A 16,991-nucleotide genomic window follows, 5' to 3' on the forward strand; every position below is an offset into this window, starting at 1 on the left:
CTTATCTGAATTACTGTTATGGTTGGGGAATTATCATTATTTAAATCTATTCTTCTTTTTTTTTTTGGGGGGGGGGGCAGAGGGGTGCAAAAGTACAGTGACCCTTGACCTTGTATCACTTTTTCATGTATACTTGCTCATTTGTTTATTTCTACCCTCCCAAAAAAGGCACATTACCAAAGGGCAATCCTCTGAAGTAGATGAAGTTGCAGTGCTCAACAATGTGTCAATTTTACCGAAAGTTCAGTGACTTTTGACTTGGCTAATTTTCTCAACATTACTTTGTTACGATAAACTCTGTTGAACATCAACAATACATATTGTACATGTACTTGTCCTCTCCATGTACAATATTTGTATTGTTGCAATGCAAATAATGTCGAAAGGAATATGATCATGTAGTAATGAATACCTTGCGAATGTTCTGTATTATGCCATTCATATGAAATATTCGACATATATAGTATTTAAGCGCCTCGAGCACCTTTTGGTGCAGTGAGAAGTTTACATTCACTAGTAACACGAAACAGAGCACATTTGGGACAATTTCCCTTCATGAGGAATTTCACTGCAACCAAACTGCCATGCAATATCACTGTTTATCATCTATATAGGACGTTTTAGCGGCGCATTAAAAACGCGTATTGTAGTGCGCTCATTTTTTACCGTTCAATATCAGAGCATATTGAACGAAATGCATAGACCAACATATTAATTCCCCATAGGCTACCGTGGTTACTTGCCGTTCAAGATCACACCATATTCAATTCTGTCTCGTCTGTTGCACGAGCGCTTGCTGAATGCGCAAACGCTTGCTACTAGTGCGCGTCATTTTGTTACAATTCACAAGCGCACAAACATCTTGCTAGTTACTTGATAGTATAGATGATAATAATTATATTGGATGGCCTTGATTCATGGGATACCAGGGGATATTGCACTCGTTAGGGTCAATATTGCACTCATCTTCGATTCGTGCAATATTGGCCCTAACTTGTGCAATATTCCCTGGTATCCCATTCATAGCCATCCAATATAATATAAATACCAGTGCGGTAGTACATTGCTGCATTTGTACTGAAGCACACATTTGCAACAGACAACACTCACCTTATGTTCGTATAGCATGACCTCCCCGAATGACCCCGAGCCGAGGGTCTTCCGGGGCACCCATTCCGTGGGCATCATGACTCAGCGTTTCTCCCCCGCAGATCTGCACGTGAAAACAAAACAAAAACAAATCAAAACAAACAAAACACTTCATAGGAAGGGCGACAAAATATATGTGGTTAATGTTTTACTGACCGGCTTGGATTTCATGTGTGTGGTTTCATACTTTCAGTATTAACAATGCTATCTTCATTCGAGTGGGCAATATTTCCACTATACAATGTATTTCCAGGAAGAGGCTACGACACAGACTAAGGACACGTGTATTGGATGAAAGAATACTGCACATTGGCATGATATTGAAAGTCATATGAAAGCGCAACTACAATCTTTAAATCAAAATGAAGTTAAAGTAAGTCCAGTCAAAATAGGGTTTCACCCACCACTAACTGCAACAGTAGGAATTCCACTGCAGTGCAACTTGTTATGGGCTCCTAAACACCATACTAAAAGTCCCAAGAAATCCAGTGGGGCAAACTGGCTAAATCTGCATAATATGCAAATTAGCTCCCATAATGATAAAAATACAGTGTTTCCAAGAAAACTAGGCTTCTAGGTTTCAGATTGGAACACCGAAAGTGTTGAAACCTATGTTTACAATGTCAGTTAGTGCGATGCAGACATTTCCATGTACATAATCTGGGCCTCATTTGCACAATGTGCAAATTAGCTCCCATAATGATAAAAATTCAGTGTTTCCAGGAAAACTATGCTTCCAGGTTTCAGATTGGAACACCAAAAGTGTTGAAACCTATGTTTACAATGTCAGTTAGTGCGATGCAAACATTTCATTGCACATAATCTGGGCCTCATTTTCATAGTATGCAAATTAGCTCCCATAATGATAAAGATAGTGTTTCCATGAAAACTTGGCTTCTAGGTTACAGATTGGAACACCGAAAGTGTTGAAACCTATGTTTACAATGTCAGTTAGTGCGATGCAAACATTTCATTGTACATAATCTGGGCCTCATTTGCATAGTATGCAAATTAGCTCCCATAATGATAAAGATAGTGTTTCCATGAAAACTATGCTTCTAGGTTTCAGATTGGAACACCGAAAGTGTTGAAAGCTATGTTTACAATGTCAGTTAGTAATTAAACACACATGAATACAGCTGTTTGAAGCGGAAAAACCTCTCTAACGTCTTTTTCGTTTTCTTTCCATTAAAATTCAATGGAAGTTAAAGACGAATTATTGTTCTACAATATCTATAAGGTGAAAATGGTTCACATACGAAGGCAACCACGTGGAGGGTGCCCAAAATTACCCCACCCAAAGGCAGTCTAAGAAATGCAATAATCATGTACCAATGCAAATACATAATTATGTTCTATGGGTACATGCCTTTAAACAGTCCTTCTGGTCCTCTAGCAAAGAAACTTTTATTTAATGAAATTAAGTCAATGGGGTTAGCAGAAGATTATATTGCTCTGCAATTTTGACTTACACTGACGTAGTTAAAGTGGTGATCATTCGAAGGGAGCCTACTATATGGGAAGTGCCCACATTAATTGCCTCCATACAAACCATGACCCTTAAAACGCAAATAACAACGCAATTACAGGCGTTCCAAAAGTGCATGTCTCAAAAAAGGTCGTTCCTTGAGTTTAAAGACTATCACTTTAGCTTTATGACTATGTATTATTAATGTAAGGTGCTACAATCATTGTACATTCTTTTCATCCTCATAGTTTTACTCACCTAGCTCATTTTCTGTTACAAAAAAAAAAAGTGATGTCTATATGCTCTTGTCGAAAATGAAATAAAAATTGAATTGAATTGTATTGAATTGAATTCCTGTCATATCAAGATACTTTTATTTCTATAAAAATTGCCGGGGTAATGATGAAATAACAAAATTGATCTACAATATCTATACAGTCCAAAGGGTTCACTTGCAGAGACCACTTTGTGGGAGGTGCTCAAAGTAACCCCATGCATCCTAAAGGCAATGAAAAACATGCAGTGTATACAACCGCGAAAAATGTTCCATGGGTACATGCCTCTGAATAGTTCTTCCGCCTGTCTAGCACATACGCTTTTATTTTCGTAAAATGCAATCAAGGTAATATAGGAGACATTGCTTTACAATATTTATTTTGTCAAAAAAGGCAAGCCCTTGGGAAGTGCCCAGATCACCCCTACCGTGACCGGTAAACATGCATTATACAGTATGCCAGGGCAAACTCAGTTGTACTACAGCAATTGCCCTTTTGTTTTCAAGAAATGGAATATAATTACAAGAAGAAAAATTGCTCTACATTAATCACCGACGTTCTTTCGTGCATGGTTTTAGAAGTAGTTCCAGCAATACAGCTACACACTTTTATATCAATGAATGTCGTGGAAATGATAGAAGAAGCATTGCTTCACAATATCTATTCAGTGAGAGGATGTACATTAAATGCCAATCCTGTGGGATGTGCTCCAAAGTACACCACCCTCATGGCAATATAGAAAACATTGAATATCATTAACGCGAATATACTATATGTTCCAAACGTACATGTTTTCCAACTTCGATCCTGCCGTACATCAAGGGCAGTTTTATTTTCAAAAATACATTGTAGTTAATAGAGGAGACATCGGTCTACAATATCCATATTGTCAAAAGGGTGAACATTAAAAGATAATCCCTGGGGAATGGTCCAAAGTTACACCTATGCTCACGCCACCTTCAGACAAAACACAGATATTAGCAACGTAAACACCGTTGTTCTAGCGTGGATGGTTTTAAAAGTAGTCCTGGCAATACAGCAAATACACTTTTTATCAATGAAAAGTCATGGAAATGATAGAAGTGACGTAACTTTACAAGATCTACACAGTGAAGAGGATGCACATTAAATGGCAACCCTGTGGGATGTGCCAAAAGATATTCCACCCTCACGGCAATATAGAAAACATATAATATCATATAACGCAAATATATATATGTTCCAAACGTACATGTTTTTAAAATTCCATCATGCCGTATAGCGAAGGCACTTTTGTTTCCAAAAAATACAACTAATTAATAGAGGAGACATTGCTCTACAATAACTATATTGTCAAGAGGGTGAACATTCAAAAGTAATCCCTTGGAAAGTGTCCAAATTCACACCTACGCTCACGTCCCCTTATTGCAAAACACAGATATTAGCAATGGAAATACCGTTGTTCTAGCGTGAATGGTTGTAAAAGTAGTCCCGGCAACACTAACAATTTTCATCGATGACAAGCAATGGAAATGATAGAAGAGACTTAACTTTACAAGATCTATACAGTGAAGAGGGTGCGCAGTAAACGTCAACCCTGTGGGATGTGCCAAAAAAATATTCCACCCTCACGGCAATATAGAAAACATATAATATCATATAACGCGAATACTTATGTTCCAAACGTACAACTTTTCGAAATTCCATCATGCCGAATAGCAAAGGCACTTTTGTTTCCAAAAAATGCAACTAATTAATAGAGGAAACATTGCTCTACAATAACTGCATTGTCAAAAAGTGAACATTCAAAGGTAATCTCTGGGGAGGTGTCTAAATTTACACCTACGCTCACACCCTTTATTACAAAATATGGATATTAGCAACGCAAATACAGTCGTTCTAGCGAGAATGGTTTTAAAAGTAAGTCCGGCAATACAGCAAATACGTTCTTATTTTTAAATGAAAAGTCATGAAAATGATAGAAGATTTGCTTTACAAGATCTACACAATAAAGAGGGTGCTTATTGAAGGGCGATCCTGTGGCGTGTGCCCCTAAAATGCCCTTTATCCTCTTGGCAATATAGAAAACATAATCATATAACGTGAATATATATTTTACAAAGGTACATGCTGTCAAAATTCAATTGTGCCTTATAGCAAGGGTACTTTTGTTTCCAAGAAATGCAATGTAATCAATACAGGAGACATTGCTTTACCCCCACAATACTTATATAGTAAAAAGAGGTGCAAATTTAAAGCGGCCACTTGAGAGGCGCCCAGTTACCCCCTCAACCCCGCGTTCCCATATGAAAAACGTGCATTATGCCAACGTGAGTATATACTGCTGTTATGAATGCACTCTTACAGTTACCGCTAATTTGCATTTTATGTAAATTATTTTCGTATGACCAATTCGAAAAGGCATCCATGGTGTTCATTGACCTACAAAATATAAGTTTATACATTTAAATCTTTTAAACTGGATAATGGGAAGCTGAGATCTGTCAATTTTCTCTCATTACAGGTGCTAATTTGCATATTATGCAAATTTTACTATTTTGCCCCACTGGATTTTTTGGGACTTTTAGTATGGTGTTCAGGAGGCCTCAACGACTTGCATTGCAGTGAAATTCCTACTGTTGCAATTAGTGGTGGGTTACCCCCTAAAAAGCGCTAGATTGACTGGACTATAATGGTGGTACAAGTATGTGTAGTAAAAGACATGTAATTTGAGGTAGTAGCGTACAAGTTTGTGTAGTAAAATACATGTAATTTGAGGTAGTAGCAGTAACTTTAGTAGTAGTAGAACGTAGTAGCACATGGTAGTAGCAGCATTAGTATTAGTAGTAGTAGTAGTAGTAGTAGAAGTAGTAGCAGTAGTAGTAGTAGTAGTAGTAATAGTAGTATTAGTATTAGTAGTAGTAGTAGTAGTAGTAGTAGTAGTAATAGTAGTATTAGTATTAGTAGTAGTAGTAGTAGTAGTAGCAGCAGTAGTATAGTGGCAGTAGTAGTGGAAGTGGTGGTGGTAGGGTGGGGGTAGGAGGAGGAGGAAGAAGAAGAGGAGGAAGAGGATTTTAAAGACTGATAAACAGTTGTGGCTGCAGTAGTAATCATATACAGAAGATATGGTAAATACACGATGGTAATACTAGCAGTACTGTACTAAAACTTGTTGTACACATACGGCGGAAATAACTTGGACCTGGCAGGGTGGTCCACAAGGGGTTTCAGCATGTTGCTGCAAAATGCTCAAATTTCAAGTGCAACATCCTAAAAAGCCAGCAATATATGCTCTGCAACATCCTAAAGAATTTGCAACAAGCTCAAAATAAAATGTATGCAAACATGTGAAAAACATGTGCAAAACGTAAGACACATCAAACTACATGTGTACCTAGTACTTACGATATTTGTTTGCAAAACATGAGAGAGAACACTGAATGTAAGCAGCACAAGGAGAGATAAGCTGTGAAATATTGCGTACTGTACTGCAGTTGTACACTGGAAGTGCTTGTGATGTGCGCTCTGCACACATACAATTTCTGCAATATTCTCAGATTCAGAGCTTGCAACATGCTCAAATTTCAAGTTGTGGACCACCCCTGACCTGGTACAAGGAATGCAGACAGAGCCAGCTGAAAATACACAATACCATAATCAGTGTGATTATCACCAATAATGTAAAAAGCTATCTCAACTTACAGGATGTGAGCACTACTTGAAAATGCAGAAAGCCAAACAATGCAGACAATTGAGATACACAGTTGTACATCGTAGATGCCCCATACAAAATTTACAATGGGATAGGGTAGCATAGATTCTACCTTTACTCTCTACATTTTACTGATGGCTGGGGGAACTCCCCATTAAAGCAGCATCTAATGTTCCATTTACAGAGTGTTTGGGGATTCACAAGGTTTACAGTGTACATCTAGCGTGAAAAACCATGGCAAAGGAAAAGACTGAAACACAGTGAGAGACAGAAAGAGAGAGAGATGAGAGAGGGAGAAAGGGAGGCAGAGCTATCATAGTGATCAATGTGATATTGCATGTACAATTAGGACACAGATACACAACACATGCTATGATATTGGGACACACAGGACCAGAGAACATCAATAGACGTCATAGCAGGTGTGCATTGAATGAGTCTCAAAGTATTGGTACTGTATAAAGCCCTTTTTACACTTGTGTTTCTGAACCCCGTGCTTTCTCTGATCCAGGACTATCGTTAGTTCCGTACCAATTTTTTCAGCCTTTTACACTCGCCAATAAGTCCCGTACTAAGCTCTTGTCCGGGGCTAAGGAGAAAATTGACCTTTTTACACTCATATTTCTTAGTCCCCTGCTTTCCAAACCACATGAATATTCATGATTACGCTGTGCACTGTACACGTACACGCACGCACCTGGCAACACTTAATTACCTCGTTTCTGATTGATCAGTGGGGGGACGGACTTCGTCTCTGTCTCTTAGTCCAGGATTATTTTTTCGTTCTGTTTACATTCGCTTGCTTGGCTAACCCTGCTATTTTGCAGGGCCAGATAGTACGGGACTATCGGTGGGGCTAACCCACTTTGGCAAAAACAAGTGTAAACAGAAAGTGGGCTAAGGAAAGTCCGGTACCAACGGTGGGGCTAAGGCCCCCCCTTAGCCCCACCGTTGGTACGGGACTAAGCAAAAATTTGCAAGTGTAAAAAGCCCTTAAGACCAGTAATATTTGTGGCATGGAATTTTTGTTAATTGGAGTCGACAGCCTTTTTCACAATGTCATTTTTGTGAGCTGCCACTGGCATTCAATGCATACAGTGTAGACAAGATCTTTCACACACATTTTGATTTGGCTAATCTTGGCTCCTTGCAAAACGTGCAAATATTAGAAATTTTCTGGATTTCTAGATTTATTGCAAAAGCACAGGGGTTAGATATTACAACTGAGCTGACAGAGCACAGGAAAAATTGAAGGGGCATTCCAGACGATTTTCAAAATTTCACATCATGTAGTACATAAATCGACAGCCCTATGTTAGATTTGTGGAATTTATTGTGGCCCTTGAGCAAAGAAACCAATTATCTGAAAAATCTTGAACAAGGAATGCAGACAGAGTCAGCTGAAAATACACAATACCATATTTTAGTGTGATTATCACCAATAATGTAAAAAGCTGTCTCAACTTACAGGATGTGTGAGCACTACTTGAAAATGCAGATGGCCAAACAATGCAGACAACCGAGATGCACATTTGCACAATGTAGATGATGCCCCATATTAAATGTACAGTGTACAATGCAGTGTAGTACAGATTCTACAACTACTCTCTACATTTTACTGATGGCTGGAGGAACTCCCCATTAAGCAGCATCTACAAATGTAATGTTCTATTTATAGAGCTATGTTTGGGGGTTCACAAGGTTTACATCTAGATGCATTTTAGGTATGTGAAAAACCTTGGCAAAGGAAAAGACTGAAACACAGCGAGAGACAGAAAGAGAGAGAGAGAGACGGAGAGGGAGAAAGGGAGGCAGAGCTATCATAGTGATGTGATACAGTATTGCATATAATTAGGACACAGATACACAACACATGCTATGATATTGGGACACACAGTCCAGAGAACATCTATAGACGCAGAGACTCCAACCCTAAGCACCTTCTGATCGGGAGACTCTCCCGCCTGAAACCCCTAGCAAACGGGAGACTCCAATTTGATATGTGCGAAGTTCCTTGCTCTAGGGTTCTAGATGCTCTCTTGTGCTATCTAAGGCTAATTTTTTCAACATACAATGATGTTAAGTAAGAAATCATTTCAAGCGGGAGACACAGAGCCAGGGCGGGAAAAATTAAATCTCAAGCGGGAGAACGGGAGATTTTGCAAAAATGGGATTTCGGCGGGAGATCTCCCGTCGAAAACGGGAGAGTTGGAGTCTCTGTAGACGTCATAGCAGGTGTGCATTGAATGAGTCTCAAAGTACTGTGAGACCATTGAGTAATATTTGTGGCATGCAATTTTTGTTAATTGGAGTCGACAGCCTTTTTCACAATGTCATTTTATAGCGAGCTGCCACTGGCATTCAATGCATTATAGTGTAGACAAGATCTTTCACACGCATTTTGATTTGGCTATAATCTTGGCTCCTTGCAAAATGTGCAAATACAACAAATCTTCTGGTTTTACAGTACTGTAATAAATTTATTGCAATGCACAGGGGTGGGAAATTATAGCTGAGCTGACAGAGCACAGGAAAAATCAAACTTGCATGAATGAGACATTTTTTTTATTTTATAACATCTACCCCTTGACATGACTGACGATCAAGAAGAATATGACAGTCTGTTACACACGTTTGTGTAACTTGTCAAAGACAAAACCATGAAACCATGAAGTCTAGCTGCCACCAAGGTACATCTTGTAGGTAGTAATAGTGGAGTTTAATTTGGTCATATTCACCGTCAGTAAAACTGAACACGCCAGAGCTGCACTGCAACATATTAGATGGTGAAGAGCACTCTTAGGCATTGACACTTGAAGCATGTTCAACATACTGAATGGCAAACTGATTTATCACTGCCAGTATTCTCTACTGCTCCAGTCCATAAATGGCACCGATTTGTCATCTACTCTAAAATGTATATCACCAGAGACTCCAACCCCAAGCACCTTCTGATCTGGAGATTCTCCCGCCTGAAACCCCTTGCAAACGGGAGAATCCAAATTTATGTGTGCAAAGCGCACATCACGAGTGCGAAGTCCCTTGCGGCCTGGGTCCAGGGCCCTTAACCCGTTGAGGACGAGTCCCGAGTATACTCGGGCAAGCGTCAATGGGAAATGCGTGTTGTAGCAAAATCAAAACGTCCTCACCGGGTTAAGCGGGCCCTGAAAGCTTTAGGGTGTCAGATGCTCTCTCGTGCCATCTCATGCTTATTTTTTGACATACGATGATACTAAGTAAGATATCATTTCAAGCGGGAGACACAGAGCCAGGGCGGGAGAAATTGCATCTCAAGCGGGAGAACGGGAGATTTTGCAAAAATGGGCTTTCGCCGGGAGATCTCCCATCGAAAGCGGGAGAGTTGAAGTCTCTGTATCACATCATACTCTGCTCTAGGTTGCACATACATGTACTGTACATGCATGTGCATGGGGTAGTAATAGTCTGTAAAGCGCATTGAGATATTCAACATGTGTGAAATGTGCTACATAAAAACTAGCTATTATTTTTGTGAATGGAGATGAATAGGAAGTACTCTAGATGTAATTTGTTTTTTCTTTCAATGCTCAGTAAGTACGCATCTGTTTGCCTCGTGAAAACAAACGGTTAAATTTAATATCTGGTGCATGTTTCGTGGTTAACATGACCTCGATGTAGTCTCGGAATATGAATGGCTATTGAGAGCAAATCAAAGCAATGCTTAAAGTAACAAAAAGAGCATGCAGTATGTCACATGAACCTCTGTCAAAATAATCCACACTGTAGGATAGCCAGCACTACAGGAGTAAGTACAAATTGTACAGTCACAACAGACCCACTTTGCTATTCATGATGTCATGGAGACAGAAACTGAATACATGACCCTGACAAATGTTTTTATAATCTATATTTACGATAGTATTTATCAATGATCTAATGGTATCCAACCTAACACTACAACAGCATTTATAACAGGGACGGATCCAGGAATTCCGTAAAGAGGGGGCGTGTTTACAAAATTAAAGGGGGGCGCACGCACCCCTCCCGCCATTTTTTCTTTTTATTTCTTTTGTTTCAACAAAAAATAAAGGGGGGCGTGCACCGGTTGCGGTCCTCCCTGGATCCACCCCTGTATAAGACCCATGTGCCTACATGTAGCCAGCAGCCTAGCACTCATCCAAGCAAGACATTTTACCTTTTATGTGGTATTCAACCTGAGGAATACTAATTTTAAAATCCTGAGATTCAGGGATTGCTGCAGAACCCTTGGACAACATCTCCCTACTTGAACATTAGATATGAAAATATCAATAATTACAAAATTTAGCTCATTATTTTGGGATATTTGGATCCCATCCTATGGGCCCCCATATGGGCCCCCTCTGGGGCACCACCACCATTTGTATGAGCTACATTGTATAATCCCCTCCCCTCCACTGATTATTCCTGCCAAATTTGGTTTAAAACCTATCCCCAGTTCTGTAAAAGAAGAGAAAAGTGTCAAAAATCATGAAAGTATGCTATTCAATGTCGCTTGTGCATTTCAGCCTACCCTAAGGGACCCCCCTGCCCTTGTGCACCATCATGATCCCCTTCCCCCATTGATGATTCCTGATCACAGTACAACTGTACAATGTACTGTGTTTGGGCAAAATCCAGCCACCAATTTTCAAGAAGGCCATGAAAATGTGAAAACTTTTAATATTCATTGTTAATGGATGCTGGACAGTGAGCAAGAGCTCACTTGAGCCATAAGCTAAAAAAAGAAACACTTACACTATACTAATTAGTCATTATACATGATATACTCAATAATTGCACTATAGTCATGCAAGTGGAAAGTACTTGACATGGCTGGACCTACATGTACCTAGACAATAATGTCCCTTGTGCACTACAAGGTGTATGTTGAAGTTTACGTGCTACGTGTGAATTCTCCTGTATGCATGCTTTTGTGCATGTGTGTGTGTGTGTGTGACTGTCATGATCTCTGTATGAGTATGTTCCTGTTCTGTACTCAAAATGAATATGACTATCTCTACACATTCCCACAAGGTTTCCCCTGTTTTTATTCCCACAGAGAATATAACAAATCACATTGCACACTGTAAAACATGATTATATTCGCGGCATGAAATTTTTGCGAATTGGAGCCGACGGCCATTTTCGAGGCATGAAATTTTTGCGAATTGCCACTGGCATTCACTGCATAAAGTGTCGGTAAGAACTTTCGCTTGCATTTTAATTTCGCAAATCTTGGCTCTCGCGAAATTCGCGAAATCAAAATGCACGCGAACATTCTTTGTTTTACAGTAAACTATTTCCCCTACCTTAATTGATGCAGTTACACTGTACATCTAATGAAATTCATACAGTTACATCAACTGAAACTCCAAACTCATAATGCACATTCAGAATAAGCTCTAAACAGATACCAGAGGTATTATTTCCACTTAGTGTGCTTTACATGGTATCAAGACAAGCAGGGGGTCACAACAAGAGAGATCCGGGGTTCTAGCGCTCACCTGAGTATTGCATACGTACAGTCCACCTTCCATACATTCTTGCAGACTCTTACCACAGAACATTGTAAACTTGGGGGGGGGGGGAGGGGGGTGCGCAGGGGCAGCTTTGAGAGCTGAGGGCATGGTGTCCATGTGTATACATGTGAAATGTATTCCATCCTGCCAAGTGCACTGTACTCAGAAAGTTTGACTATGCAGTCTAAACAAAGAAAAAAGACTAAAAGCTCTATCAATTCTGATTCTAGAGAAGAATATTTTTGAATATTCCTCAACGGTGCCAATTTGAGCAAATTGAGATCCTATCCCCCTAGGAATGCCACCTGCCAAGTTTGGTGAAAAATACATCATGTTGTTTTTAAGAAGAATGAAAAGGTCTGTACAATGTAGGCATACCTACCTGCCAAGTTTGGTAAAAATTCATTAAAGGTTTTTTTGTTTGTTTGCTTGCTTGTTTGTTAAAGAAGGAGAAGAAGACAAGCATGCACAAGTTAAGTCCCCACTTTGATGTCCCCCCCCCCCCCATGACAAAGGGGGGGGGCACCATTGATTCTGCCATGAACAAACTTGAAACAAAAGTCATTCAAGTACTAACTCATAGTATTAACTTTAATAATCCTATCACTTCTGGTTCTAGAGAAGATCTTTTTTTTTTTTGAGGGGGGAGGGTGCATGGTGCCCATTTTAATGAATTGAGATCCTATCCCCTTAGCCTCTAGGGATGCTACCTGCCAAGTTTGGTGAAAATCTATCATTAGATTTTCAAGAAGAAGACGAAAATGTAAAATTTAGGCCCCTATTTGGACCCCTCCCCTGGGTTCCAAGGGGGGGGGGGCACTCTTAATTCCCCCATGAACGAACTTGAAACTACAGTCATGGATTAACTCATAGTATAATTGACTCAGCTCTACCACTTCTGGTTCTAAACAAGATGATTTTTGAAGATTCCTTAAATTTTGGGGTGTTTGAGCCCCCTGGGGCCCCCACGTGGATGGTGCTCATTTGAACAAATTGAGATCCTATCCCCCTACACTATTGTACATGTATGTGTAGGCATGCTACCTGCTGAGTTTGGTGAAAATCGGTCATGGGGTTTCCAAGAAGATGAAAATATAAAATGCTTATAAATATAATAATAAATGATGCACACCAGATGACGCACGCAGACACCGGACGAAGAGTGATCAAGATAGCACACTTGAGTCTTTGGCTCAGGTGAGCTGAAAACCATATTTTTTCATGAACTCTGTTAAACCAATATTTCTGGCATAAATATAGTAAAAAATACTGAAAACAAGAAACAACATCTCTTTCTGCTTAGCACTTATTGTGATGTGGCAGCTCGTGTGCAATATGACTCCCAATATAGCAAGAGTTCAAGATGTGCATGAAGACTGAACTACAGATGTCCGTGTATGGTAGGATGATGCATGATTTACAAGAATCGGATACAATGAGTTTTTCAAAGTCCAGTACAGGAAACATTCAGACATTTTTACACATTATGGAATGACTTGATCACTTGAATTATGCAATAAATATTTCAAGTATCCTGGACAGCTGGAGCAAAAATTAAAATCAATGTATAGTAGAGCTGTACATATGATTTATGGCAAGTTGAATTAAATTAGATGAGAAATGCAGTTCCTAGATTTTTTTTTCCTAGATCACACAAGACCACAGACAAACACACACACAGACACACACACACAAACACGCACACAGACACACACACACATGCATGTATTTCTCAATCACTGACTTCTTTCAACTTGCCACAATCATTGTAGGCCTACCTACATTGATTTTTAGCTCCTGTGTCGAGTAAGCCTGCATAATATTCAACCGCCAACTTCATTTCTAGATCATGCAGGTAGTGTACTACGCAATCTCTTGCAAAGATTGAGTTTGTTTTAGAGCGATTACTCGACATCAATACTGACACTTTCCGACAACCGATTTGGTTCAAATTCACACAAGTAATTGGAAATAAGCTAGGGGTTCTATATTGTATTGTATTAGAGAGCCTGTAAACTATGTCCTGTGATTTTGGTGCAATTTGGATCAGTGACAGTGGAATTTGAGATACCTGGTATCATACATGTAAATGGATACAGCTAGACAAACACTGAAACAGTGATGAGGGCACATGAGCAGATCTGCTTTACGTCTCTACACCTAAGGAAACCAAGTAGACCTATTAAAGTAAGATTCTTTCTGATTAAGTCTGCCTCCTTCAATAGGCTGAAGATTCTTGCAGACTGATTCAAAAGTACATTAGTGCCAAATATAAGTAGAGGTCTAGGTGGGGATGATCATATTGGTCGGGTTGTTCTCCCATAATGCCTTTCGAAAATGACATCATGGCTTTCTTCAACTCAAGCTTCGTACGTTGATACCATGTACATGTAACAGTTAGAATCTTTCTACTCCTGTGTGGCTTTTTTGAAAACGATGTAAATTTTCCTAGTAATTTTGCCCTTTCTTGTGGAATTTTCAGGCAATTTGTGTCAGGAATATGTCATTTAAGCTAATTAAGGAGCAGTTTTGAAGGTGACAAAACAGAACAAGAGGAAAGGTGAACTTTTCTGGAGCAGTGTAGTGGTGACGGGGCCACTCACTGTGACTCAGCGACAACTGTGAACTGGATATCATTACATTAACTTAACTGAATTGAATTTAAATTAAAATTCAATGTCAGACCGCAAGGCAGTGGCCATGGCTAGTGCTGAAAAGAAAATCACAAATCAACTAGTGACTAGTGTCTAATGGAAATTAATACAACTACAAGAATAGATACCGGTAATTACAACTTGTGTCATGTTGTGAAGGTCTAGACAGAAAGATCCGTCTGACGTCTATCCGGAGGACTCTTTTATATTTTGCCATTAACGCTGTCGGCAAGACTTCCATATGTACCCCCCGCTATGCATTATGATTCAGTATAAGTAATGTCATCAATCACTAACATGAATAAGTTTAGGTGGCTTTGGGATTTAATAGGATTAGATAGAGTTTACTCAATTTAGGATTAGGGTTAGGGTTTGGGTTAGAGTTAGGGTATAGTCATTGATCTCGGTGTCCTAGGGAAATACGGACTTTAGAGGAAGCTCATACAACAATGTACAATGTAGGTGTATAATAGTGGGGGGTACATTAACCCCGGGACGCTCCGTATACACAGTTACACACTGTGGTGTTGGGGCTGGTCGCAGTTAGGGGTACATATGGAAGTCTTTCCATGCTGTCCTCCGATCCGTGAAGCCAGACGCAGTCTCCGCGGAACATTCCCTGACGGACAGATACAGACCGATCTTTCGGTCAAGTGAAGGTCTTGGTCTAAGTTTAGTCAAGACAACAAGATTAATTTTCACAAGGACAGGTGAACATTTGGTGAAACAAATAGATCCTAGTGCATGAAACCGTATTCTACCAGAATTCTATCTAGACTAGCGCTAATTAAGCACTAGATCTAACTAGTATCTAGCTAGATTTAGACTCTACAGTACACTACCGACCAAAACTTACGTAAGGTGAGACCACACGCTACCTAATGAAAGGTCTTGAATTACTATTCGTCTATGAATTACTCTTACAGTCTTAGTATTACCACTAAATTTAAATTAATCGCCTTTATTTCTAACTTAACTAAAGTTAAGAGAGGTAAATTTAACCAATCTTCACTCTTATCTGCATCAGTGCATGTTTAAACAGTGTTAGTGTTACAATCTTCCAGCCTCCACATGAATATTAGGTCTTACCTTATTCAAGAGTCCAGAGGCACACAGCCTACTAGTACTGGTACAGTTAAATCCACTAAGGGCGCTTATTTCGGTCTAGATTTTCTACTCCAAAACCAGTGAATTGAGATCATCCAATGTCATTGGTGGTACCATCCACATCAATCCACTGGTGTCGGGCGATGGCTCTATCATACACAGCAGCTCTATGGCTAAAATAGAAACCTACTTGCTGCATGTGCGCGATGTATGCCGTCTGTACGTGCGCGACGCGACGAGAGCTAGAGGGAGATGGGAGTTCATCAAGACATTTCGGTTCGTACCATCGGTCCATTCACATTGTACACAATATCCAGCGCGCAAGAAGCAGTATTCGGACCCGGAAGTGAAACCCCTCGATCGTAGGTTTACCACAGATAGATATAAATAGGTTTACCTACTACGGAGATCAGTGATGTTTACCAGAGGCATAGCAGGGAGCGAACTCGGAGGAGGGTAATCCCTGATCGGGAAGGGAGTAGGGGGTGGGGGGGGGGGGGGGGGGGGGGGGGGGGCGGGGGCTGATCACGTGGTGTCTTTTTGTGTTTTGTAGGTACAATTGTACATGTTAGAATTGATTGTCTATTTTTCCTCATCCTTTTCTTAGCTACTACATAAGTTTTTTTTCCAACAGGCTGTGCCTACTTTACTAACTAAGTAATCTGTAACTTGTTTGTGATCATGGTGATCTTTCTCACTCTCCCCTCTCCATTCGAATCCTCCCCCTCTCACTTTCTTTATAATCCCTTCGCTCTTTGTTCACTTATCAGTTATCACATGTAGGCCTATATATTTCTGTACATCTTTGTATTTTTCACTTTCCTTTTTTCTTTTTTTTTTCAATGATGTCACTCATATTTCTTTTACTATTGTTAATTTGTATAAGTACCTTGTCATCAGTTTGTGCGTCCTTCTCATTCTTCATTCTTCCCTTCCATCCCCCCCCCCCCCCTCATCTTCTTCTTTTTCTGGGAAAGTCTGTCTCCTTCAATTAGATGAAGATTCTTGCAGATTCTCATCATATTTTCCTTGGGTTTTTTTTTGTTCACTATATCATGTATATATTATATATTTCTTAACATTTCTTTTTGTTCATGTCATATATTGTATTTCACTCTTGTTTACTTT

At 39.7% G+C, this 16,991-nt stretch overlaps 1 protein-coding gene across 2 annotated transcripts in view; it reads right to left on the reverse strand.

Moving 5' to 3' along the window:
- Positions 1–16,003, reverse strand: part of LOC139729011 (inhibitor of nuclear factor kappa-B kinase subunit alpha-like) — a 73,172-nt gene extending 57,169 nt beyond the window's left edge. Inside the window, exons 1-2 of one of the 2 annotated variants that reach the window (XM_071639935.1) lie at positions 15,846–16,003; positions 1,111–1,213 (exon numbers count right to left, since the gene is read on the reverse strand). In XM_071639935.1, coding sequence (XP_071496036.1) covers positions 1,111–1,188 — 78 coding nt within the window. In that variant the 5' untranslated portion in view covers positions 1,189–1,213; positions 15,846–16,003. Of the gene's footprint in view, positions 1–1,110; positions 1,214–8,051; positions 8,108–15,845 lie in introns of those variants that run through there. The other variant, XM_071639936.1, reaches the window with a different exon arrangement.
- Positions 16,004–16,991: the final 988 nt, after the last annotated feature.

Source organism: Diadema antillarum, unplaced genomic scaffold (assembly GCF_040938485.1).
Source record: "Diadema antillarum isolate AM-2024a unplaced genomic scaffold, OU_Dant_1.0 seq00000214_RagTag, whole genome shotgun sequence".
NCBI lineage: Eukaryota > Metazoa > Echinodermata > Echinoidea > Diadematoida > Diadematidae > Diadema > Diadema antillarum.